At 34.0% G+C, this 25,622-nt stretch overlaps 1 protein-coding gene across 8 annotated transcripts in view; it reads left to right on the forward strand.

Annotated features, from left to right (window-relative positions):
- LOC124361990 (pyrokinin-1 receptor-like) overlaps window positions 1-24,645 on the forward strand; it is a 298,750-nt gene extending 274,105 nt beyond the window's left edge. For 4 of the 8 annotated variants that reach the window (XM_046816116.1, XM_046816117.1, XM_046816114.1 and 1 more), the window contains 5 exons: window positions 8,092-8,362; window positions 9,983-10,200; window positions 14,499-14,669; window positions 17,768-17,962; window positions 21,245-24,645. In XM_046816116.1, coding sequence (XP_046672072.1) covers window positions 8,092-8,362; window positions 9,983-10,200; window positions 14,499-14,669; window positions 17,768-17,962 — 855 coding nt within the window. In that variant the 3' untranslated portion in view covers window positions 21,245-24,645. Of the gene's footprint in view, window positions 1-8,091; window positions 8,363-9,982; window positions 10,201-14,475; window positions 14,670-17,767; window positions 17,963-18,217; window positions 18,300-21,244 lie in introns of those variants that run through there. The other 4 variants (XM_046816118.1, XM_046816115.1, XR_006922410.1 and 1 more) reach the window with 4 other exon arrangements.
- Window positions 24,646-25,622: the final 977 nt, after the last annotated feature.

Below are 25,622 nucleotides of genomic sequence, written 5' to 3' on the forward strand. Positions count from 1 at the left end.
GCACTCATTTTATTTCTTTTTTTATATAAATGACTCACAAAAAAAGAGTATTCAAAAGGAGCATAGCCCTTACACATAATAAAATAGGTTACTTGACATTTTAAGCATGTAAAGATTCTTAAGAGATAACATATCAAAATCTAATCAACTATGAAATATTTCTAGGAAATACTTAAAAAGTAATAGCACCAAATAAATGTCTTCAGCAGTCGTGATCTTATCGGAAATTGTTCACCAATGTGGATTGTTGGTGAAGAATGTAACCGAAATTACCTGCACCAGATCTTTCGGAAAGCTATCAACTAAGACAAATATTTTATCAGAAAATGTCTTATTAATAATATTTTCCAAATATTTCTCGTATTTGAGAAAAAAAATGTTTTCTATTTACTCTGCAAAATTCGTTTGCAATATTAGATTTAAGAACTTATTTTTCCTAATATGTTTATAATATTTTTTAAGAGTAGTGCGAATAGGTTTTTGCAAATTATTTGCAGACTTACAGAAATCAATTCTTATCATTAACGAATTAACTCAACAACAAGTCTAAATAACTCAATCAATACATACATTAAGCGAGTCATGTAGAGGGTCCCTCAAGCAGTTTAGACTCCTGATTTAGTACATTAAGTACGTGTAATTACAGTAATTTTGAAATTGATCGTACAATTTGTAAATTTGTAATAAAAATATTATATAACTGTTATCAATTACAGTGGTGCTTGCATTAATATGTTGCAATTGTTGTTAGCAATAATAATGTTGACTTTATAATTCTCGTTGCATTTTTAACTGTTAACGTTAACATTTCAAGCCCGACACGGTTATATTGCTTTAGAGAACTTATGAACAATTGCTAAACAGGTAGGGTCTTAATGTATTGTGCATTAGATAACTCCAGCGCCATCAGTAAGCAAGTATGATGGAAGTCAGATATCTCACTTTTAAAGACATAATCGACCAATTTATAAACTCTTAACTGTGAAAGTCTGTTACAGTTCGTCTCAACTTTAAAGTGACTTCTCAAAACATCATTAACAGTTTTAACAATATATGACGGACAAAACTTCTTTCTGAACTTTTAAATCAGATCACAACGAAAGTAACAAGTATTAGAATCTTCCCTTATTTAATTTACTAACAAGATAACTTTTTCTCGACTTTTGAGGTGAACACTTTTTTATATAAATATCTTCTCTAATACTACTCTTTGCTTTATTATAATCACTTCGTGAAATCGGGCCTTAAGATGACAAAATCGATTTTTTCGGTTGAAAAATTTATGTTATAGCTTCAAGGTCTGATGTGTTGTTTATTAAAAAAAGATAATTTCAGTTGAAAAATATAAAAAGCATGTAGTTTTTTAAATACGTTTAATTAATTAATATAATTTTCTTTAGTCAGAAAATAATAAAAAACGTGCCACTATCTGAAGCATTAAATCATGACATACTGTAAAATTTCACATGTATCTTTAGCCATATTATATGTACCTGGCTACAAATTACCTAAATTTCCTTCTTTCAAAGCCTATAATTTAACGTAGCGTAATGAAAAAAGTCAACTTTTTCTGTATTCAGGGAAGGTATCTTAAATGACTTTGAATTTAACTTTAAAAACCTTTGTTGATTGCAAAAACTCAAGTATTTAGGCTATTTATGTGGAACTTGCTCAAGTAATTATTAAACGCCATTATAAATTATTTTTTATTCAGACAATTATGCTGTTCAATGTTATACGAGTATAATTCTGTAATCAAACTCAGAAGTTGATAAGTGTTAAAAATTATTACTAAACCTAAAATATAAGCATCTGAAAAAGTTGTCTAAGCAAAGTAAACAATTATTGAGTTTAGCTTCAGTTCATCTTCCTCTTAGTGCAGCGTCTGAAGTCTAAAGCTGTCACAGACTTAATTCTTGGAATCTGGAGGCATCCAAAAAAAGTCGACGGCGAAGAGGCTCAAATTTAAATCTCTGATTTGACATCGGAGACACCTGGGCTATAAAATATAGAGTAATCTAGGTTAACAGGTATTCAATACTGTGATAGCTATACTTGTGTACCATGTATAGCTATCATTTGTCTTAATTCATTATCTGTCACTTGCTATCATTTTGTCTCCAAGTGCTAAGTGCTATTGGTCATCGCAAGGATTTAGGACGGATAAAAAATTTAATCTAAAACTTATTCATTTTAATTTTGTTTCCCAGTTAAAAGTTTTACTATTAAAAACTTTGAGGACTCTGTAAACCCATTCTTTACTAACATAGTTTATTATAAGGCAACAAATCAAAATTAAACACATGTTTAACAACAGTGAACAATATCGTCTCCTATCTATTTTATCCAATCGTCTACGTTTTCTGGTTCAATCCCCGGCGAACCAGAAAACTGAAATAAAATATACAATAATAAACCTTTTTAATTCTTTTCGATATATTGTATTTTGTACAATGTACATTTCAAATTCGACGCATTCATCGTCAGGTACTTGTAGGTTATGGTAAATTATTACCTTAATTAATTTTTATTTAATTGTAATTATTATTATTAATCTTAATTGTAAAGAAAAGTAAATAATATACCTACAAGTACCTGACGATGAATTCGTTGAATTTGAAATGTACATTGTAGATAATACAATATATCAAAAGTGTTAAAAAGGTTTATTATTGTATACTTGTATCAAAAACTTTTCCAGACTACATCTCTAATACTAAAAGAAACTAAAATCTGAGGTAATTAATTGTTCTTGGGGACCACTATGTTTGTTTTAAATAGATTTTGTACATTGGGTGGACCAGACCACATGGGCCACTACTAACCATAATGGTAAAACAAGTGAAGATGGAAATTCCGGTTCAATTGTACCCCCTCCCTCATTATGTGGCCAAAGAATTCGATAAAATTATTTTGATTCTCAAACTGTCGTTTGACTCAACCGAGGGTCAGCAGCTACTATTTGTCTTGAGTCCTGCGAGTTTTGTAGATCAGCCGCTAAAACATCGGCAGTTATTTCGCTTCTATCTGGTCTCGTAATCTTCTTACCTTTGTTGTGATCACAATGCGCAATTCTAGTTTCTGGAACACGATCAGCTAAGTTTCCTAATACCTTGTGTGAGTAGTGAAGTCTTTCAGGAAAGCATCCAGCGTACGTATAATGCGGCAGCTGCAGTTTTGATAACATTCGCTCAAAACCATCAACATATGAAACGCCTTCGCAGTGGTGTAAGCACTTTTTTGAAATAAAAAAATTATGGTTGCCTGTAAAGTCGGTTTTACGGGCGAAGATTTTACGTGACAACGTCTTTTTCTCGGTAGAATATTTATTGATATGAATATTATTAAATTGCACAATAGGAACAAGGAATTGAATGAAAATAAGAATTGCACAAATTTTAACTATAGAAATATATTTTGTTTACTAAAACATTGTACATAATTTGAAATTAATTAAAATTTGTTATTGTAAATGGTAAAGTTGAATAAAACATTTACTAAAATTGGAATTTGAAATTCTTGCTAAACACAGTTAAATTCTAACTCCGCGCGTGGTGATTGGTCGGTTTAGTTCGTTTGTTTGGTCGCACTGTTATGACAGGTTAGAGGTTATAATTTGTTATTTTAAATGTTTGACTAGCAATACGCGCTGTTTCTTCTCAATCGACTGAATTACGATTGATTGCAGAGTGATTTAAACTAATAATTTACTTAACACTATCAACATTTGTCAATAGTATGACATAACCTATAAACTCAGTTTCTCAACTTTTGTGTCAATCTAACAATTAATCAATCAATCATAGTTTACGATAATGAAATATCAGTGTACAATTATTTACCTTTATTGTTGTAGTTGTTGTAAATAACGAATCTAAGCACTCCACATTTTCACGAATAAACATAGTTATCTGCTTTATCCCGTGCGGCGGACCCACAGTTATCTGCTTTATCCCGTGCGGATCCCGTGCGGCGGACCCACTGGACGGGCATCGTAACGTTACCGGGCGTTACACTTTTTCATGAGTGACTCCGAGCCGCAACCTAATTTAAGACGTTGTCACGTCAATAAAATAAAACGGAAAAAAATACTTTAATTTTACGGCATGTACGGTTCAGGAACAGTTTGTTCTGTAATGAATTGACTGTTTCAAAATTAGTACACCAGATTTATAACAATGGCAAAACCTGCATTATTGTTAGTGTTTACAAAAAGAACAATGCGTACCTTATCAGATGACAGGTTGATAGTCAAATTACAGAGAAGGTAAAAACATGAGAACATGAAGATCAGACAAACTGCTTTGCAGCTTCATGGACAGACATTGGACTAGTAGGCTGTGTTAGAGGATTATAAGAATTTGAGAACCTGCAACAATTTTGTGGGTTTTAAACCGGTATTATTTAGAGAGTGTTAATTGTTTGGATAAAAATTTTTGAAAACAAATTAAGATATATTCAGTTGAAATTTTAATTTTTTACTAAAACGAAACCACTTCAAATAAACCCAAAGTTTAAGTACAAAACATTGTTTTTTACTACATTTAATTTGGTGTAATGGAAAATATACGGTTGTATCAGTTATCTTTTAGTTATAAATATTTTTAATTTTCAAAATGTAAATAACTTTAAAAAGTTGACTTTTATTAGAACTGAAATTTCTTAGTTTTTTTTTTAGAGATAGGTTCTCAACTATTTTGGGTAACATTGGGAGTTTCATAAGTTGTTGAATAAAGTAACAAAAAAACCGTACAAAGCTGATTTTATTAGAATTTTGTTCACACCCTGTACATTTACTGCAAGATAAATTGAAACATTATTTGTTTAATGATGTGTCCAGAGATCTTTAAAATGAGGCACCACACGCCCTACCTTCACATTTAATATTTTCGAGAAAATAACCCCCGGACCCCAAAAATACTCCTTCAAGATTTTTTGGTGTTTCAACATAATTTTATCGAATTCTGTAACTACAAAATAGGCGGGGTACAATTGAAATGGAGTTCATATCTTTATTTTTTATATCGCTATAACCAGTAGTCCTGGTTCACGCTGTACAGTATATCAATTTTAGGATATCAGTATCACTGCTAATATTGTAGAAAACCACGCGTCCATAAAAAGCCGTATGTGTAATGTATGCTACGAATACCATTGTAAACTAATATAACTCCGCTTCACACATGCTATTCTCCCTGGATACTTTAACTCATTAAGTTACTTTAATTTTTAACTTCAATTGTTTCATGTTTACACATCTTTCAACAAAAGAGTATTTACTGTATTGTAGAGGTAGATGGATAGGTAGGACTATAGGTCCACGCCTAATTGTGACGAGGGTTGCTACCTCACGTTTTTACTTTGTTGGATAGAAAGTCCATGTCGACACCCGTGGACTACAGTATTGTCTACCTGAACACTAATTATGCTTCCAGGTCGTGTATTTATACGTTAAAAACATAACACCGACAAAAGACAAAATAACAAGTGCTTGTTTTAAATATTATATTTTTATTAATAAATTTAAGATATATTTCCATATCCGAGTTTTTTTTATTCAAACAATTACCGAGACATAACCAGAGTAATACATTACGCCTGCTTGCTCGTGTAAACAAATATGACATTCCAATCTATATAATATATTAAATATATCATATATTTGTATTTTACCCATCAAAGTAATGGTAGAATTCTGGGAGTGGAGTTTTTATTAAAATATGTAAGGGAACTTAATGTTTTGCAAATGCAAAAGTATGTAAAAGCATAGACATATATTTTGGTGTAATATACAGATTCTTTAACTAACTGGCCAGATAGTGTATAAACCTATGGGCTTTTTGTGTAAAACTAAGTAACATAAACGTTTAATATATCGTTTTGTACATAAGTGCTAATTGCTAAATTCAAGTGCTCAATTTTTACTATTGCAGAATGCTAAATTTTCTAGTTAGTAGCTTTAAACAAACACTTTAATTCAGTAATGTGACATTACGTTTTTAAAATTTATCATTTACTAAAAAAAATTATGGTTGCCTGTAAAGTCGGTTTTACGGGCGAAGATTTTACGTGACAACGTCTTTTTCTCGGTAGAATATTTATTGATATGAATATTATTAAATTGCACAATAGGAACAAGGAATTGAATGAAAATAAGAATTGCACAAATTTTAACTATAGAAATATATTTTGTTTACTAAAACATTGTACATAATTTGAAATTAATTAAAATTTTTTATTGTAAATGGTAAAGTTGAATAAAACATTTACTAAAATTGGAATTTGAAATTCTTGCTAAACACAGTTAAATTCTAACTCCGCGCGTGGTGATTGGTCGGTCGGTTTAGTTCGTTTGTTTGGTCGCACTGTTATGACAGGTTAGAGGTTATAATTTGTTGTTTTAAATGTTTGACTAGCAATACGCGCTGTTTCTTCTCAATCGACTGAATTACGATTGATTGCAGAGTGATTTAAACTAATAATTTACTTAACACTATCAACATTTGTCAATAGTATGACATAACCTATAAACTCAGTTTCTCAACTTTTGTGTCAATCTAACAATTAATCAATCAATCATAGTTTACGATAATGAAATATCAGTGTACAATTATTTACCTTTATTGTTGTAGTTGTTGTAAATGACGAATCTAAGCAATCCACATTTTCACGAATAAACATAGTTATCTGCTTTATCCCGTGCGGCGGACCCACAGTTATCTGCTTTATCCCGTGCGGATCCCGTGCGGCGGACCCACTGGACGGGCATCGTAACGTTACCGGGCGTTACACTTTTTCATGAGTGACTCCGAGCCGCAACCTAATTTAAGACGTTGTCACGTCAAAACCATTTGGAGCTTGTGTTCAACTTGTATTAATAATTTTCAGGTGAAATAAAGAACTTTAGGGTTATTATACAGGAAAGCGTTGGAAGAGAATTATATTTATTGATGACGTTAAAGTTGTTTATTTATTACAGCGGCTTCAAAGCCTGAAAAGTTTATTATATTTGAGCTTTGTTCTTTGAGCCAATTAATTTATGCTTAAAGACTTGTTATTTGTACCATTACTGCTAAACAGATAATTAGCATAAACTTTTCTGCTATTTTAGGCTTACTTTTGTTTATCATCCTTGGAAGTTGAATTGTTAATTTCTTAGTTTATAACCTTAGAGGCATGTAAATAAACATCACCTGAGCCTGTCCTTTCGTAATATTATAATAAATGGTTCTGAGCTAGAATTTCAAATCACATATTTAAAAATATTAATATTTAGGTATTATTTGCAACAGTCTAGACTTAAAATGATTAATTATTAAATTTTTGTAATTAAAATATTTTTTTCTTTTTAATTTCATAACTAATTACGAAATGAAAGGAAATAAAGTGTGTACATTTACGTTGTAAATATTCATGTAGGTTTTAGACAGTCTCAACACTTCCATGCATTTTCTAAAGTAATTTCTTTGACCTTAAATATTTCTTTTACCTGAAGCCTAAGGGTATCAAAATTAATGGATGTCTTTCTTGTGTCAAAAATATTTTGTAAAATTTAAAAATCTATTTTTGGTTATAATATTGGTGGTAGGATATACATCTTGTTTCTTGATAAAAAGAACCTTCTTTTAGGCTTAGCCAACAAAACATTTCGCACCATATAATTTTTATATTTTGAAATGCGTAAAAGAAATAATTAATATCTAACTGAAATTAACCGTTTTATTACAATAACTATTTATTATTAAATAATCCAGTTGAACACTTCTCGAAAAAAAAAACATAAAAAGATGTATAAGGTTTGTGCACAGCATATTGAAAAAATTATGTAGTATGTTACAATACCACAGTCAATGACAAATTAATAACAGAGATATAAGAAAACTACGCATCAACACGAAAATAAAGCTTTTTGCAATAGACTGGCGACGAGAAACTAATGAAATAAGACAATCAAAGCCAGTAAACAACTTAACAGTTTAGTAATGATTCTTTGTCTTCATCACCACTTTTATTGCCTTCCCTACATCCGATGTTCCTTACCCTTCTGACCTAAAGCAATCCTTGTCTTCATGAACTTTTGTACTCCTGCAGGCCCTCCAGTTCGGTGTGACAGATGGTTCGCGTCCAGATCAAATCCAATGCCAAGTGGTGAAAATCATCGTGAAGCACTCCTTCGAAATCTCGACGTTCCTGTTTTTCGCGCTTCCCATGACTGTGATCACAGTGCTGTACGCACTGATTGGACTACGACTGCGGCGATCCGCCTTGCTCAAGAAGTCCTCAGGTTCCTTCAGCCACCACCAGGAGGCCAGTAGGAGCGCCTGCAGATCTACATCCTCCAAGAGGGTCCTCAAGATGCTAGGTAAGCTAAGGTTTGCTATTAAGATACTTCCAGTAGTGCCTTTATTTTATACACGACTGTTAATTTTTCTCAGTCACTTTTGTACATGTGACTCCTCAGATTCATATGAAAGAGAATATACAAAAAATGCAAAACTTGAATTTTTGCAGGATTTTTGGAGGGTTAACTTCTAATCCAACTTTGATGAGAGTGACTCTCGTTCTACAAACACCTCTACTGGTTCAAAAATTGTACTCTCTTTCTCGATCACTCTACTCCAAAAAACTCCTAATCGATCTTAAGGAGCTCCTCTGCATTTCATCCATCAATCTAGAAAAAAATGTACAATGCCTTTCTTCTATATGATGACAATAGGACAATCTTTTTAGGCATTTTCTAATACCTTCCTTCATTCTCAATAGAGACATGCAAACGTTTGCTAGTAACTATTTCGACCTTCCTTCTTCCGTCGTTCTGCAATAGCAAACGAAGAAATTAGATCAGATAAAGATTTACCTTCTAATGTATCTCCTGCATCTACTCTGGAATGTCTCCAAACAACATGCTCCTCCGAGCTCTTCTTGATCAGTCGGATTCTCCCTCTTAATTCCTCCAAATAAATGCTCTTGCTCCGGATGATACCATACTATTCATGTCACACCTTGCTGACCTGATCTTCTCCATGGTATTCTCGAGGTTAATGCGAGTTCTTCACTGACCATGAGTCACATTACATCTGAAATTGAGGCACCCCCTTTGGACTTGAGTGATTTCCAGTGACTGAAGAAAACACTATTGAGACTCGTGTAAGTTTTTACGCCATCGAAGCGATGCAGACCCGTATAGTTCCATTATATTGACTTCATCACTGGCGTTACCTATTGCACTAAGATAGTACCTTTTCCCCAGAGAGAACAAAATAATTTTACTGATATGATGTCATTCCATCCTTGACATCAAGCGGTACTCTCACAGGAAAGACCTCACGATATTTTAATGTAAAATGAAGCCTTTCATTATCTTCCAATCAGCAATTTTGCGAGCAAGAATTTCCGATAAAATTTATGTCCAAGACTAGATGTTCTCTGGCTACCTGAAGAAAAGTGTGTTCCCAAAATCAATGAAGGTCAAGCTCATCCTTGCAATCGTTATCAAACTTCAGGATCCCCTTGAGTTCGGTGTGAGCAAAATTACGCACCATCGCCTTTGCGTTGACCTTGATGGCACCAATCATATCTTTGTTACAGGAGCGAATAAAATCCTCTAGATCATCTAGCCTTTCCTGGCAAACGTCCATACATGCATTAGTTGGGTCTTAAATAGTAACTGATGAAAGTAAACAACTCAGACGAAACCTCTGACGGTACCATAACTTTTGATGAACATGTTTATGTTCGGCATGCAACCAATCTCAGTCTCACAAAGTGAAACCTACATTTGTAACCAAACTACGTTAGTAGAGCTCTTAACATTTCACTAATATTCACAGTTTTCGAGCGCTATTGCAACATGAAACCAGCTCATATTTGTTTACTTTCCTAGGAATTTAGTTTTTTATCTCTCTCTCTCTCTAAAATGAATGACATTAAAGAAGCAATAAGTGGTATATTTAGAAATAGAATTACTTTGTAAATGTTTCAGTGGCAGTGGTGGTTGCCTTCTTCATCTGTTGGGCGCCATTCCACGCCCAACGACTAGTAGCTATCTACGGTGTTCACTGGAACGAGCCCGTGTCCCCCTTGGCCATACAGGTCTACACTGTGGTCACCTACTTTTCGGGCATTCTCTATTACGTGTCCACCACCGTCAACCCCATCCTCTATCACATCATGTCACTCAAATTCCGGGAGGCATTCAAGGTGATTCACGTTCTCTATCTACGGCACTAGATTATCGTAAGATATTTAAATATACCACTGTACTGATCATGAGAAATCTGATAAAAATGTACCACTCTCATAAATGGTAAACAATCTAATACCTGATCTATGTTATTTGTTAATAAGGGAAATTTTTGGCATTACAAGTAGATTCTTACGGAAAATATTAAAATTATTCGTTTGACCATTGCCATTTAGTCGTGAATTCACAGTGTTTCACCTACTTTTCAAGAAATGAACTTTTGAAATGACTGTACAAATGAACGTGATTGACAAGAACAGTGTGCTCTTTCTATGCAGCGTTATTATTAAATACTATTTGAAACCTATATTTTCGTACATAATTCGTATTAATAATATACGATGGTGCTTTTTTCATTATAATTGTTAAAAAATTCTAATTGACTAAATATAGCAATTCTGCAAAAAATAGCGTCATCAGGAGACATAAGTTGAGAGATGTAGCATTCTTATAAGGGTCGCAAGACCATTGAAGGATTATTAGGAAACACCATTATGCTGCAAAACACAATGAAGTTCTTAGCCTCCATCAGAAACTCTCTCCGCAACATTTACCAGCCTCCCAAAGTATGTCAGGCTCTAAGTAGAAAGGACTGTCTGTTCCCATGATCAGCGTCCTGGCCACACCTACCTCCACCTCTTATCAGGTAGGAGCTAACTGATCATAGAGGAATTTGGCTTAGTAACTGAAGACTTAAACAGCTGAGAAGACTGGCCCTTGTGATGGTTTGACAGGTCTTCTCTCAAGGCCCGCTTTCATAAATTAACCTGATTGTTTGAGATGGTTAATAGTTTTGAAATTCCTTCCGTGGGTTTGCCGCTTTTTCCATCGATTACTTCTCCCCAAAATTCATTCTTACCGAACACCTTCATACCCATAAGCAGGAATTTATTCTCAAAAATCACCTTTAGTAGCAATAGAGACAATTGCTATTAAGGAACACGCTGTGATTTCGTAACCACAAATTAGAAACTTGTATTACAGCTATTAGATATTTCGCTTTAATTACGCAAATGAGAATTTTGTGTTTTTGTTACGAGACAAAGTTAGGCTCATACTAGGCCCTTTATATAATTTAATCTCTTAGATTTATGAGCAATGTAACCTCATTATGAAGTGAACTACTAATAATTGACCACCAATTACCAAAGATAAGCGCACTTTGAAACCACCGTGCCTAACCTGGGGCTTGAAATAGAGTTCGAGAAACCTCTGAATCATTATTTGTTGACAAATTTGTTTCTACTTCTTTTTACGTCAAACGCATAGATATTGATTTTATTTTGGATAATTTAAAAATCTGAAATTAACTATCTATCATTGGCTTTTACCATTTTAAATCAAAGTAAACTTCTATCCTTCCTAGAGAAAATCCATACAGGTTACTATTAGGAGAACTCCTGATCAGTCAGTGGTGTGTTACGTAAAAAACGTATTAACAGGAGAATAGGATTTTGCTAGCACTATATGCTATAACAACATAAACACGATGTTTTGAAAACTGTTGTCTGCTCTTTCTTCCGGCGTAAAGTTGTTGATCATAAGATCAAGGAATTAAAACACCTGGCGATAAATATATCAAAGTCAAAGTTGGCGACAAACAATTGTACATCAAGCAATAAACATACACCTTAGATCAAATTACAACAGAGATTTAGCACAAACAAAAAATCATAACACAATACATATTCCAACTGCAACATGCTCACACCACAGCAGTTCAGATTTTTAAGGGCCATACATCTGTGCCACTTTATAAAGGTGAGAAGAGATAATTTGATTGATTTTCCTACTGTGGAAAGGTAATGAAAGACTAAAACCATTGGGAATAACGTTTACAACCCTAAATTTGTGCATAAAAGAAAAGTTGGATTGAGTGTATGTGTTTCAAGTTCACAACCCTACATTTGTGCATAAAAGAAAAGTTGGATTGAGTGCGTGTTTCAAGTTCACTGGTTGAATTGTTACTTTTCACATGGTTAACTTTGATTTATGATTTGGACCCTGAGGAAGAAAGCATATACCAGTCCTCGAAACGTCATGTTTCTGTTTTTCGATTGTAATACAACTGTTACGAGTCATATATCTAGACACTATCCCTATATGTCTAGAGTCCCATATGAACAGGCAATTCAATCATATTAAAACAGATCTCAAAATTTCCTGGGGGTGTTTTGGTTTCCCTCCTTCCTCTAGTGGGAGTCTTTCGTTTGCCGAGTGACCAATAGCGATGAGGTTTCTTAAATTAAAAGCGTGTGATGGTCCGGCGTCAAAGTTCATGGACCTCAGACTATGCACGCGTGCTGTATACTCAGGGGTTTGGTCTCCTGATGACCTGGGTAAGGCTACATTACTGATTTTATTCTTGTTCTGGAGCATCCTTTGGTCCAGAAACGCCTAGTCTTCTCCTTTTTCCTTCTCTTAATATTTAAACTTTTAATGAAAGCAGTAACGCGACAGCAACATACCGACCTGTAAACATTGTATAGCAACTAACCACAGTAGAGAACAAATTAAATATCCCCAAGCACCAATTTAATTTACCCACTGTCTAATTTCTTGGGGGCTCAGCCGAGGACGTCCTATGTCGGGGACCAGGTTGCAGGTTGTAGAGCAATAACGTTTCCCTCTGTGTCCAAATCCGAAATACACAGATATAAAGTGTACTCTTTTGGCACCTTCAACCAAGTACTCGAACCAAAATAATTAATCATAGGGTAAGTGAAATTGGCGCGAAGGGGAACTTAAATGCTCTGTACTGTGGTGGATGTTAACAAACGAGGAAGTTTGATTGACATTCTAAGTGGTACGATAAGAAAGTAGAGGGCTATGCATTTTTAGGCTAAAAACTAGAATAAATTTAATTATATAGCCTTACTGAGGACTGTTTAAGAACTATTTAAGAATAATGAATGGCAATCATAGTCATCTTTTGACGATACAATATTCAATCCCCAATAATGATACTAAATTAAACAGAACACGATAATACAACATCGAGCACGTGCAATAAGCCGGCTCAATATGGTGGTGTCTGTTTCTATGGCCTATAAAAGCAGCGGTACGCTTACGCGAATCGCCTGGAGTTGACCAACATAGTCGCCTTGTCCGTCCACGCACTGTTAAATTCGAGAAACCTTGTCGATGGCGACTTATTCGTCACTCGACTATCAACAGATTTCCAGAAAAAACATGGAAACTAAAATATCACCCAACAACCTCAAGATCGCTTTCAGTTTGATTGAAAGACTCGCCCATAAGGGGCGATTACTGTGCTACTTGGTCGCCAGCTCACTGAGTTGCAGATTGACAAGCGATCAAGTTGCCTCGTCTGTACTTCAAATTTTCGTTTTTATTTCTTTTCTTAAAAGATGTTTCCAAACTATACGGATTTTGTTTTAATTAAGACAACTAATTTTACAATGACAAAATTTGATACAGAGTACACAACATTTTTCATAGTTACTTCATTTCAAACGTAACTCTCAAATATGCGTCCTTTTGTGAAGTAAACCACTGCACTCCAGTACTCAGAATTAATATGCTCTCCAATGGAGCATTATCCTTTAAATTTCAAATTGATAATAATGATTGCTCTCAAAAAAGATATGTCTGCAAGTTAAGCAATACCTGGCTAGTAGTCTATATTAAAGTACACCGTTTATCTTTATACAACTGCTTGGTTTTATATCCTTTCTCCCACACTCACTATTTCTCTACCATAAAGCAATCCACTCACCAATAATTTTAATCTGTCTCCTTTGCAGAACACTTGCCCTTGCTATCTTGCTCCTGCTGTTACCCTGGCCAGTTTCCTGTAGCAGAACACCCTGGTGTTCTGGTAGCAGATTTCCTCTCAAAGTCCTCCCCGGCTCTTTACTGTTGAGACAGAACACTTGCCCTTGTTATCTTACTCTGAATCCTTTGCAGAACTCTTTCCCTTATTATCTTGCTCCACCGTTATCCTGGTCAGTATCCTGTAGCAAAACACCCTGGTGTTCTGGTAGCAGATTTCCTCTCAAAGTCCTCCCCGGCTCTTTACTGTTGAGACAGAACACTTGCCCTTGTTATCTTACTCTGAATCCTTTGCAGAACTCTTTCCCTTATTATCTTGCTCCATCGTTATCCTGGCCAGTATCCTGTAGCAAAACACCCTGGTGTTCTGGTAGCAGATTTCCTCTCAAAGTCCTCCCCGACTCTTTAATGTTGAGACAGAACACTAACGCCAGCAGGTCCTGTTGTGTTGTCCTGATAGGACAGCTTGTCCCGGTGCTGCTGTCCCAAGGACCGACGACGAAGTTACGCCGTGCTCTCCCGTCGGCAGAGGTCGCTCGTTGTGCTCGGTTCCAAGAGCGTGACAGACTCAGGACCTTCTCACTCCCACTCGGACACTCGCGAACGAGCAGACGTCGTTGTAAGGCGACAGGTAGGATATCACATCGGTATAAAGGTTCATGATTTCACCAAAAACATCATTTAATATATGTTCTAATAACATTAATTAAAATGGTAGTACAATCAAGTTGGTGTATTTTTTTTAGTTTTAAGCAAAAGTCCTTTAAGATAACTTTCACGAGGACAGACAAAACAGAAGAGTGTTTTTGAGTGTTTTTTGATGACTTCAAATTTTAGGCATTTACAGTACCTAGTATTTAAGGCTATTTTATAATAAGGCTAATAGAAAAGGGTGAAGGTGTAGTATTACTGTGTGTTATGAATTAATATAAAGGCAGAAAATCACATTTCTTTATTTCTAAAGAAATAATTTCCTTAAAAAGAAAATGTTCTGATATTACTATAACTTATAATTTTTGTAAGTCTTCAATCATGAAATGGGTCAGCCTTGTCCAAAATATGTATCTAAAGTAATAATTCATAAACACATTTTTTAAATTTACATTTTATCTTCAGCCGTTTTTCTTGAACCAGGTAAGAAAATCAAAAGCATTATCATTTTATATATGTTCTAATAAAATTAGTTAAGATGGCGAAATTAGTTGAGTACAATCAAGTTTGGTTATTTTCCGTTTTTAAGCTAAATTCCTTTAAGATACCTTTCATGAGGACAGACAAAATAGAAAAGAGTGTTTTTTGGATTACTTCAAATTGTAGGTATATTATAGTACCTAATTATGTTATTGCTCCACATTATAGGGTTATCTTTATGTTAGAATAATTAATGGTAAACTAAAACCCTTTTTTGAAAATTAATTTTATTTCATAGACGTGTTTCGGTATAAACCATCTTCAGTGTGTACATTAACCTCTAACTAGATAATAAATAAACAACTAAATACATATGTGGACCATTTAAACAGATGATAAATTTATATGCCACAGTTGTAATTTTGATTAATTACAAATATTTGAAAAATAATTTTCAAAAAACGGTTTTAGTTTCCCATTAATTATTCTAATAGTACCTATTATTTAAGGATATTTTATAATAAGGCTTATGGAAAACATCGAAGATGTAGGGATTACTTTATATTATAAATTAATATGACAGCAGAAAATAATGTTTCCCTATTTGTAAATAAATAATTCCATTTAAAAATGTATTTTAAAAAAAATTTCTGATATTAATCATTTCTAATTTTTGTAAGTCTTCAATCATAGAATGGGTCAGCCTTGTCCACAATATGTATCTAAAGTAAAAATTCATATACATATTTTAAAAGTTTACATTTTATCTTCAATAGTTTTTCTTGGACCAGGTAAGAAAATCAAAAACGTTATAATTTAATATATTTTCTAATAAATTTAGTTTATTTGGTGAAATTAGTATACAATCAAGTTGGGTTATTTTTTTAGATTTTTCAGTTAAATTTCTTACGATTCCTTTCCTCAGAGCAGACAAAATACAAAAGTGTTTTTGGATCACAAATTTTAGGCATTTATAGTACCAAGTATTGAGGAATATTTTATAATAAGGCTTATAGTAAAAACAGACAAGATATAAGCTTACTTATGAAATAGGACAGCAGCAAATCACATATTTTTGTTTGTGGAGAAATGTTATAAAATAAAATGTTCAGAAACTATACTATAAATGAAAATGAACTAAACTAAACTCGTATATTTGTATATGTCAGGTTTTGTCTACAATATATTATGAAGTTTCTTGGGTCAGGTTCGAAGATTGCCTAAATTTAAAAGTATGTCTATAACTCCTCAAAGGATAATTTTTTATTTTTCACGTCTTCAGGAAAACTATCTAAAAGGATTGTGACTCTGAAATTTATGTTAACTAAAGCACAATCCGATTTCACCACCAAAATAAGTAACTTTTTTATTTTAGTTTTTAATGAATCGTGAAAAATAATATAGATCAATCACAGCGTTGATGAGATATGGTTATGAACATGATAATAACTATTAAATAGTAAACTAGATTGTAAATAGCATTTAAATTGAAATGTTTAGAAATTTTTGTACAAATAGTTGTGTTTAGACCATTTCAATGTAAGGTAATCTTGAACCCTTGACTAACAGCTATTTAAGAGAATTAAAGAATTATTTACAAGTGTAACATTTACTGTATGTTATTACAACTCTGAGTTTTTACTGATTTTTTTACACTACAGACTAATGACCTCTTCATTATACTTACTGTTCATATCATAAAATATGAAGTAATTAAAAATAACGTGAAACAAATATAACTGGTATGCATTGATAACACATACTTGAGTTTGGGCTACATTTTTCCAGGGGAATGTGCAGCAAACAGTTTTCATTGAGGTTTTTAACTTCACCACATTCTACCATTTAAGCTTTTTTTATTTATTTTACCAATTTTGGGTCTTTGCAACTGAAGTGTATTTGATTACGTATGAACTTAATATTATTATACTTATTATGGTTGGTGAAGTTCCGGTAGTACAGTAACAAACGTTATGTTGTTTTATGTTGTAGGTTATTGCTTTTAAAACTACAGTCACTCAATTTTACCAGCCATGAACAAAATATTTACAAAAGTCTATTCCTAGCGAAAATGCATCAGTTTCTTAACAAGTTCAACTAGTTTTATGATGACCAATTTGGCTTCGGAAATGGCAAGTCGGCGATAGACGCTGTCGTGAGTCTAGTCGACAAGGTGTACAGGGGCTACATCATCATGATCTAATTTAATTCTCGACTTATCGAAAGCATTTGACTGTGTTGACAACACAGCACTGCTTGATAAATTGGTATTCCATGACAACAGAGACGTACTTCATATCCAAATCACAAAACGCAAATTTATCAAATTTTAAACAAATTTTCTAAACTAATTCAGTTGCTACAATGCTACCCTAAGTAAGATTTCTTTTCCTTATATGTGTCAATGACATAGGATCATCACTTTACCTCAACAGACTTGTGCAGTATGCATATGACAAGACTTTCTGTTTCACTATAAGTGCATAGTAATGAAATAAAAGACTGATTTCTAAGACTGATTTGATTTGATTTGATCAGTGCTGTTTTGTCATAACTCCTATAAAATTTATAAATGTACATCTGAATCGAATTTTACAGACGTCAGAAAGCAGCTGCATGATATCAGACTCGATGGAGACAAGACTCGGAGCCGAGGACAAGCGCCCCCTAGCTAACCACAAGCACAACATCAGCAACTCCAGTCTCAGAGCAGCAGACTGTGAGGAGTTGCAGAGGGAGTTAACCCTCTACATGATGGAGGCTGCTAAGCGTAGTGTCCCTTGTGTGGAGTAGGTAAGAGTAAATATACTTAGCAGGCACAACTAGATACATAGATAAGAAGTCCTTAGCATTAGCAACTCTAACCTGAGAGCAGTAGACAGTAAAGAGCTGCAGAGCGAGTTAACTCTCTACACGATGGAGGTTGCTAAGTGTAGTGTACCCTGTGTGAAGTAGGTAAGTGCAAATATACTTAGCATGAACAACTGAATACATAGTTAAGGACTCCTTAGCATCAGCAACTCCAGTCTCAGAGCAGCAGACTGTGAGGAGTTGCAGAGGGAGTTAACCCTCTACATGATGGAGGCTGCTAAGCGTAGTGTCCCTTGTGTGGAGTAGGTAAGTGTAAATATACTTAGCAGGCACAAAAAGATACATAGATAAGGACTCCTTAGCATCAGCAACTCCAGTCTCAGAGCAGCAGACTGTGAGGAGTTGCAGAGGGAGTTAACCCTCTACATGATGGAGGCTGCTAAGCGTAGTGTCCCTTGTGTGGAGTAGGTAAGTGTAAATATACTTAGCAGGCACAACTAGATACATAGATAAGGACTCCTTAGCATCAGCAACTCCAGTCTCAGAGCAGCAGACTGTGAGGAGTTGCAGAGGGAGTTAACCCTCTACATGATGGAGGCTGCTAAGCGTAGTGTCCCTTGTGTGGAGTAGGTAAGTGTAAATATACTTAGCAGGCACAACAAGATACATAGATAAGGACTCCTTAGCATCAGCAACTCCAGTCTCAGAGCAGCAGACTGTGAGGAGTTGCAGAGGGAGTTAACCCTCTACATGATGGAGGCTGCTAAGCGTAGTGTCCCTTGTGTGGAGTAGGTAAGTGTAAATATACTTAGCAGGCACAACTAGATACATAGATAAGGACTCCTTAGCTTCAGCAACTCCAGTCTCAGAGCAGCAGACTGTGAGGAGTTGCAGAGGGAGTTAACCCTCTACATGATGGAGGCTGCTAAGCGTAGTGTCCCTTGTGTGGAGTAGGTAAGTGTAAATATACTTAGCAAGCACAACTAGATACATAGATAAGGACTCCTTAGCTTCAGCAACTCCAGTCTCAGAGCAGCAGACTGTGAGGAGTTGCAGAGGGAGTTAACCCTCTACATGATGGAGGCTGCTAAGCGTAGTGTCCCTTGTGTGGAGTAGGTAAGTGCAAATATACTTAGCATGAACAACTGAATACATAGATAAGGATTCCTTATCTAATGACACACACGTTATCAACAACTCTAATCTGAGAGCAGCAGACTGCAGGAAGCTGCAGGAAAAGTTCGTAGTGTAATTATTTGGCACAAATAATTCCCCTTATGTGAAGAAGGTAATACAGTGTGAGTTAAAGTTATAAATACACTCTATATAGTTTTTGATAGATAAATATGGAGGGATGGAACTCGTGGCACCTTTCTAGGAAATAGAATTGAACTTTTTATCCACTGTTACAACTTTGCCAATGTTAAAAGACAATTCCAAATTTGTTAATGTAAAGACCCATTAAGTGACCTTATTTGAAAGGTCTTGGATAAAAAAGAATGGGGGAAACTAGAGCTTTCTATTGTCACGAGTGTACATGTACAGATTCCATTGGCAGCAACATGACCATCTTAAGATAAGGAGATATACAAGATCAAATCCTTTTAAATTGAAACTGAAGCACACAGCAGAATTTTAGTTTCTAAATGCGATTCACATAACCTCACATTGAGAAGCTGTTGCTGTAAGGAGGATAGTCAGTAGTAAATAACAGGGTAAACCATTGACAGTATGAGCTGAAGGTTAGCAAATTCTGGCAGCAGACTTCTGAATCTGCAAATAACACACTGGATTGCATTAGCAGCAACTAAGATGCAAGAGTTTTGACCTGGTCACACACTGCCAAAAACTCACCATCAAGAGCAATCTCCATAGTTCTGTCTATCAATACCTGCACCACATTACTTGAGATGACATGAAGGAAAGTGCTCTTGCCTATATTGAGATTCAGTCCACTGTCTACAAACTATTTACTAATGTTTGTAATGTCTGAACTTATACAAGCAATGGCCTTCCAAATTGAGCCAAGAGAATGGCCAAGTTCAACTGGTAATCATCAGCATACAATTTTCAATACATGTCAGTGGTGTAACTATAACTTGGCTTTGGGGGATGAATCTGATTGAACAGCACACCACACTGAGGATGGCTGATTAAATCTAAATTTAAATAAATTACATAAGTGTGTAAAACATTTAACTGCTGTTTTAAAAAGTTGGATTAGTGTTATATTTATAGTTTTTAAACTTTTTAGTGCTTCTGGGAAGGGGGTCTATTTCTTTCATGCCCCCTCCCTTTGGTTATACCAATGTTACTGAGGAAGTTGGAAGTCTACAGATCAAACAGTTCAGAAGCAGGCCAGTTAATGTTGATTCCAAGATATTCTTAATTTAATTTTAACAATTTAAGATCAATGGCTCTGTCACTTTTAGTAGTTCAGTAGTTGTAATTTATTTGTTGGAAAAAATCTTTAACACCTTTGTTGAGGCTTTATACTGAGTGAGCATAAGTACTTTTTTTCATATTCTTTATTGTTCGAAATACACAGAGATCATGTGTGTTGTGTATTTCAACATCATCTTTCAAGTGGGTTTTGCAGAAGATAGCTACTCCCCCCTTGCGATAACGCTCTCTGCTGAATTCTGCAGCTAACACATATCCTATTAGCCTTGTGTTTCCAATTATTTCCTTATTTTGTCCATGTTCCGTTAGGATTACGAGATCCGGTTCTAAGCTGGCAAGGAAAGTATTAAGTACTCTAACATCACAGTGCGCAATAATGTGTCTACCACAATCAACTAGTGTGCACAAACTGTCAAGCTATAATACATCTATTTAACACCTTCACTGCAGTGGCGGATCCAGAGGGAAGGAGGGGGGAGCATGGCCCCTCCAAGATTTAAAAAAATACATTTATATAAAAATGAAACTTAATCACTCTCATACCGTAACCATACAAAATATAATACTCTAAATAAACTAAACTTTGAGTATGAGTAAATTTTTCTTAACTTTTTTTATTGTAATACAAACTTGCCTGCTACAGTAACGATAATGGTAAACTAAAAGCAAGGTGAACCCCTCCAAAAATTAATATTGGATCCGCTCTTACTGCACTTTGGCTTTATACTCATTGACTTAATAATGCCTCACTGTCAGTTTTTCTTCATTCCTTAACTAGGAATTCTTTTTCACTATTATTTTAAGGAGAAAAAAAAATTGAACAAGGGCTCTAAATAATCATTTTGAACTTCTTTGTTTCAGGGATTCCAAATTGAAACAGTAAAGGTACCTACTAATTTCCAAGCTGAGCCGAGCTGTCTACAGAGTCTCAACCAATCTCATCAGAGTTAATCCTCTGTGTGTCCCTCTGAAATCCACCATGATCTCCACCTAATTATATTTGTGTGGATTGATTTAATATGCTCCATTGCAATTACTACTGAAAATTGTTGCTGTGACTAGTATAATACTGTATCTACATACTTTTCGTAATCACTGTTTACACAAGAAAACTTTTGTCGCTGTAATTTTTGGAAAACTGTGCAATTTAGATGTGCATCTATGTAGTTATATATGTCAAACAAGTTGTATCATTTTATATGGTCTATTTAAACTTGCTTCCATATTATAGCATTTTGTTAGTGCAAGTTATATAGATGTCGATACAGAAGCAAGTTAAAACCATTTATTGTAATTCTTGTGTTTTCAGTCAACGATAATTACAAATTTCACTATCTGTAAAAGCTGAAATGTTACTTTTCGTAAAAATATGTAATTTAATAGTTTTATACAACTCTCACATTGTGATATAGATAACGCCTGAGGTTGAAGCGAATTCAGTTAGGAGCCCTGGTGAATCCTGTAACACAAAATTTAATTATATATAACGTATGAGTAAAATATACTGCTTTTTAATTTTATTCTACAAGTTGTTCCAAATACTATTTGATTAATATTGTTTAGAACTTCATTAATGTGTACCGAATGGACAAAACTCGAAGGGGTTGAATATCACTGAGGTCGTAGTAATAAATACTCAATTTGCAAAGTTTACTTATAAGTTTAATTGTGACAATTAAAACTTAAAATCTACAAACACCACTTCTAGATGTTAAAATAAAATAATATCTTGCCACATTGCTGCCAAAATAAAAACTGCTTAAATAATGCTGCCAAAATAATGAACTTAAATTATATCTTGGGGGGTGGGCATGATGGTTTCAATGTTCTATATAATTTTGCCTACCAACTTAATAATTCACTAAAACTTTAAAATTTACTTTCCTTCACGTTGATGTCGACTCACACGCGTCAGCATCTTGACTCGATATTGCAGCTGTAGTCGGAAAAGGTGAAGATTAATAGACTAGAAGTCTAAAACAGCACTCAAGTACTCGAAGATGTAGTCATAGTCAAAATGCACTCGTAAACTCACCTGAAACAAAATCACAATGGTATTGGCTATTTATCACGCATTTAACATGGTCTTGTCACAAGGACATCACCTCAACTATTATCTGTATTAATCTTCCAAATAAAACATCATCAAATGTAAGTTACTCTTCTATTTACAATTTACTTTTTATTACATTAAGATTAGATATCTCACATAAAAGGGCTAATTTATAATATAAAAATATAAACTTTATTTACGGGCAAGACACACGAGGTGTTGCTTGGAAGCAAGAAGTTCAGCAACAAATTTCGAGAGAGAAAAGATTATTAAACGTGTCAATTAGGTTATTAATCCTCCAGGAATTTAGTTCCAAGAACATCAGATTAAACTTATGCTAACCAGTAACGAGTAACAGGGTTGCAAAAATATGTATTATATGTAATGAAACTAAATAACAGTACAAATAACACACTTACGGTTTAATGACACTCGAAGACAAAATGGCACATTTATTACTTAACATAAATCTGATAGCTTTTCACAAGCCTGCACCAAAACGATTAAGGTTAAGAATTTATTGTAACATAAGTGTCAGGATTCTCAAAAATGGGGTAGTTACCTCAACTACCCTGAATTTCTTAAAGAACTCCTATACAGTGGCAAAAATATGCATACATTTTATAAGAGCTGTTTAATTAAGTTGTGCATACTTTGTGACAAGTTCCTTAATTTACAGAGTGAGACTATTTGAATAAACTAGGCCTATGTTGATGTGTTCAAATTATACATTATCATTTTTAAGCATCTAAAATAATATTAGTAGCAAAACACAAATTGGGTATCATGTAATCCAACAGGTACATTGACTTATAAAACTATATTTTAGTGGTTCTTAGAGTTGATCTACAAAGCTTAAGCATTGTACGTGAGTCTGTTTTTCGTTGATTTTGTATTTTCAGTTCTAAAATTATAAACTTAGTAAAGATAAAGGCGTATAATCCAAAATAGTACATAACAAAATAACTAGTCATTATTAAATGAATAAAACAATATATGGTTAAATATTTATCTCTTTCTAAAAGTACTAAATGCAGGCCATTCAATTAAAATAAAAGGAGGTCTAAGATGGCTCTAAGTTGTTTAAACTAAAGAAAAGCAGTTGACTAAAGAGCCAAAACAGTTCATAACACAAATAAAAATGTGTAATTATTTGTGCTCCCCTCCCATAATTCCATAATTTTATAAAAACATCTTGAACTTTTTCATTCATATTTCAACACTTCTTAAATATTTTTGAGATGTAATTACAATATTGTTTTTCTCCATATTACGGTTCTATATTATCACTTATTTTTATAGAAAGTAAATGAAGATCATTATAGCACAATATGCATCTACAAACATCTCAATTATCTATGTAAATGCTCTATATTATTATATGAGTTTACTTTTAGCTGGTCCTGAAAATATATTTTTTGTCCATTTTGAGCAAACCATTTCTTTGAGTTATGTGTATTTTGTGTTTCTTTTAGTTACCTTATAATGGATGAATTGATAAAGATTACCTTTTACATTAAGTACATTAATGATACAGGTTTAATTTAATTACGAGTCTTTTGTTTTTTAAATTCTATTTCGAGGACAGTCTATCTGAAATTGAATTTTGTTTTCAGATAAACTCATATAAAGTTTGAATTCCTTCAAACTACCACAAATCTAAAATCATTTCATTAAATGCCAACAGTTAATTGAGAACTGTTAGGAACAAGGTGAAAATTATTAAGAAAAAGATATATTACGATGATACAGGTAACTACACTCAGTGCTTGAAAAAAAGCTTTTAATAAAACTGTTTGAATAGGAAAGGTCCATTTGAAAACTGACTGGAACTGGAAATTGGTTGCTAAAGCATGAAAAACAGATGCTGTAGATGATTTTAAAATCTAAATATCAAAAATACAAAATTATTAAAAATTAAGTTTATGGTTGTAGCTAGTCCAAATAGTAGTAAAGATTCATAATTCACAATATCTAAGTGAACTAATATTAAATTTTTGAAAGAAACATTATTGTGGCTTAATTTAACAAATTTATGGTTTAATAGTGTTAATTATTTTTATAAATAAATGTAGTATTTAAAAATAAAACTCTAGATAAATAATGAATTTTAAAACCATTTGGAATCTATGGCAGTGTTGTCATATCAGACCTAGGGTTAAAATAACATATTATACACTAATAAAATAAAATAAAAATGTACACCCCATTACTTTAATAAGTTTTTAACCAGTTTTAATACGACACAATTTGTCTCACATTAAGTGTTCATTTCATTTCCTAAATGTTACCTAAAGAAGGAACATATCTGGCTTTCACCCAGAAGGCCCGGGTTCGATTCCCGGCATGGGAACCAAAATTTATAACGTTTAATCGGGTCAGGGATAGTTTATAAAAATATATATAACCCTAAGACACCGGATAGAACAGTCGAGAGGGGTAAAATCCAGGGTTCGAAAGGGAGAGGTAGTTTCCAAGTTCAGCTCAGAACCGAATTAATGTAAAACCAAAAGCCGAAGCAAATACAGCACCGATGATCAACGGATCAACATGCTTTCATCATCGCAGACTCAGAAACGAAAGGGAATAAATAACATATTATACACTAATAAAATAAAATAAAAATGTACACCCCATTACTTTAATAAGTTTTTAACCAGTTTTAATATGACACAATTTGTCTCACATTAAGTGTTCATTTCATTTCCTAAATGTTACCTAAAGAAAGAACATATCTGGCTTTCACCCAGAAGGCCCGGGTTCGATTCCCGGGAAGGCGTCAGCTTTTGCTTTAGGATGACTGTTCCACTACCTAAACGTTCCCTAATACGACAGTTGCTAGTTCAACTAAAGCTCGAAAACGAGGAACGCTGTAGCCAACTTACGTCAAGCGACCCAGCGGCCTCTAAAAGAAACGATAAACTAAATAAAAGCTAAATGTAAACACTAGCTCGCTCGAAATCGCGCCTAGCTCGCCTAGAGCTCGAAACTAAGGAACACTGGTGCCAACGTACGTCAAGCGAGCGACCCAGCGGCCTCGAAAAGAAACGATAAACTAAATAAAAGCTTAACTAATAATTACGTCTTCCCCGATGCTAAGGAACGCCGGTGCCAACGTACGTCAAGCGACCCAGCGGTCTCGAAACTAACGATATACTATGTAAACACTAAACTACGTTCAATCCT

Source organism: Homalodisca vitripennis, chromosome 5 (genome assembly GCF_021130785.1).
Source record: "Homalodisca vitripennis isolate AUS2020 chromosome 5, UT_GWSS_2.1, whole genome shotgun sequence".
NCBI lineage: Eukaryota > Metazoa > Arthropoda > Insecta > Hemiptera > Cicadellidae > Homalodisca > Homalodisca vitripennis.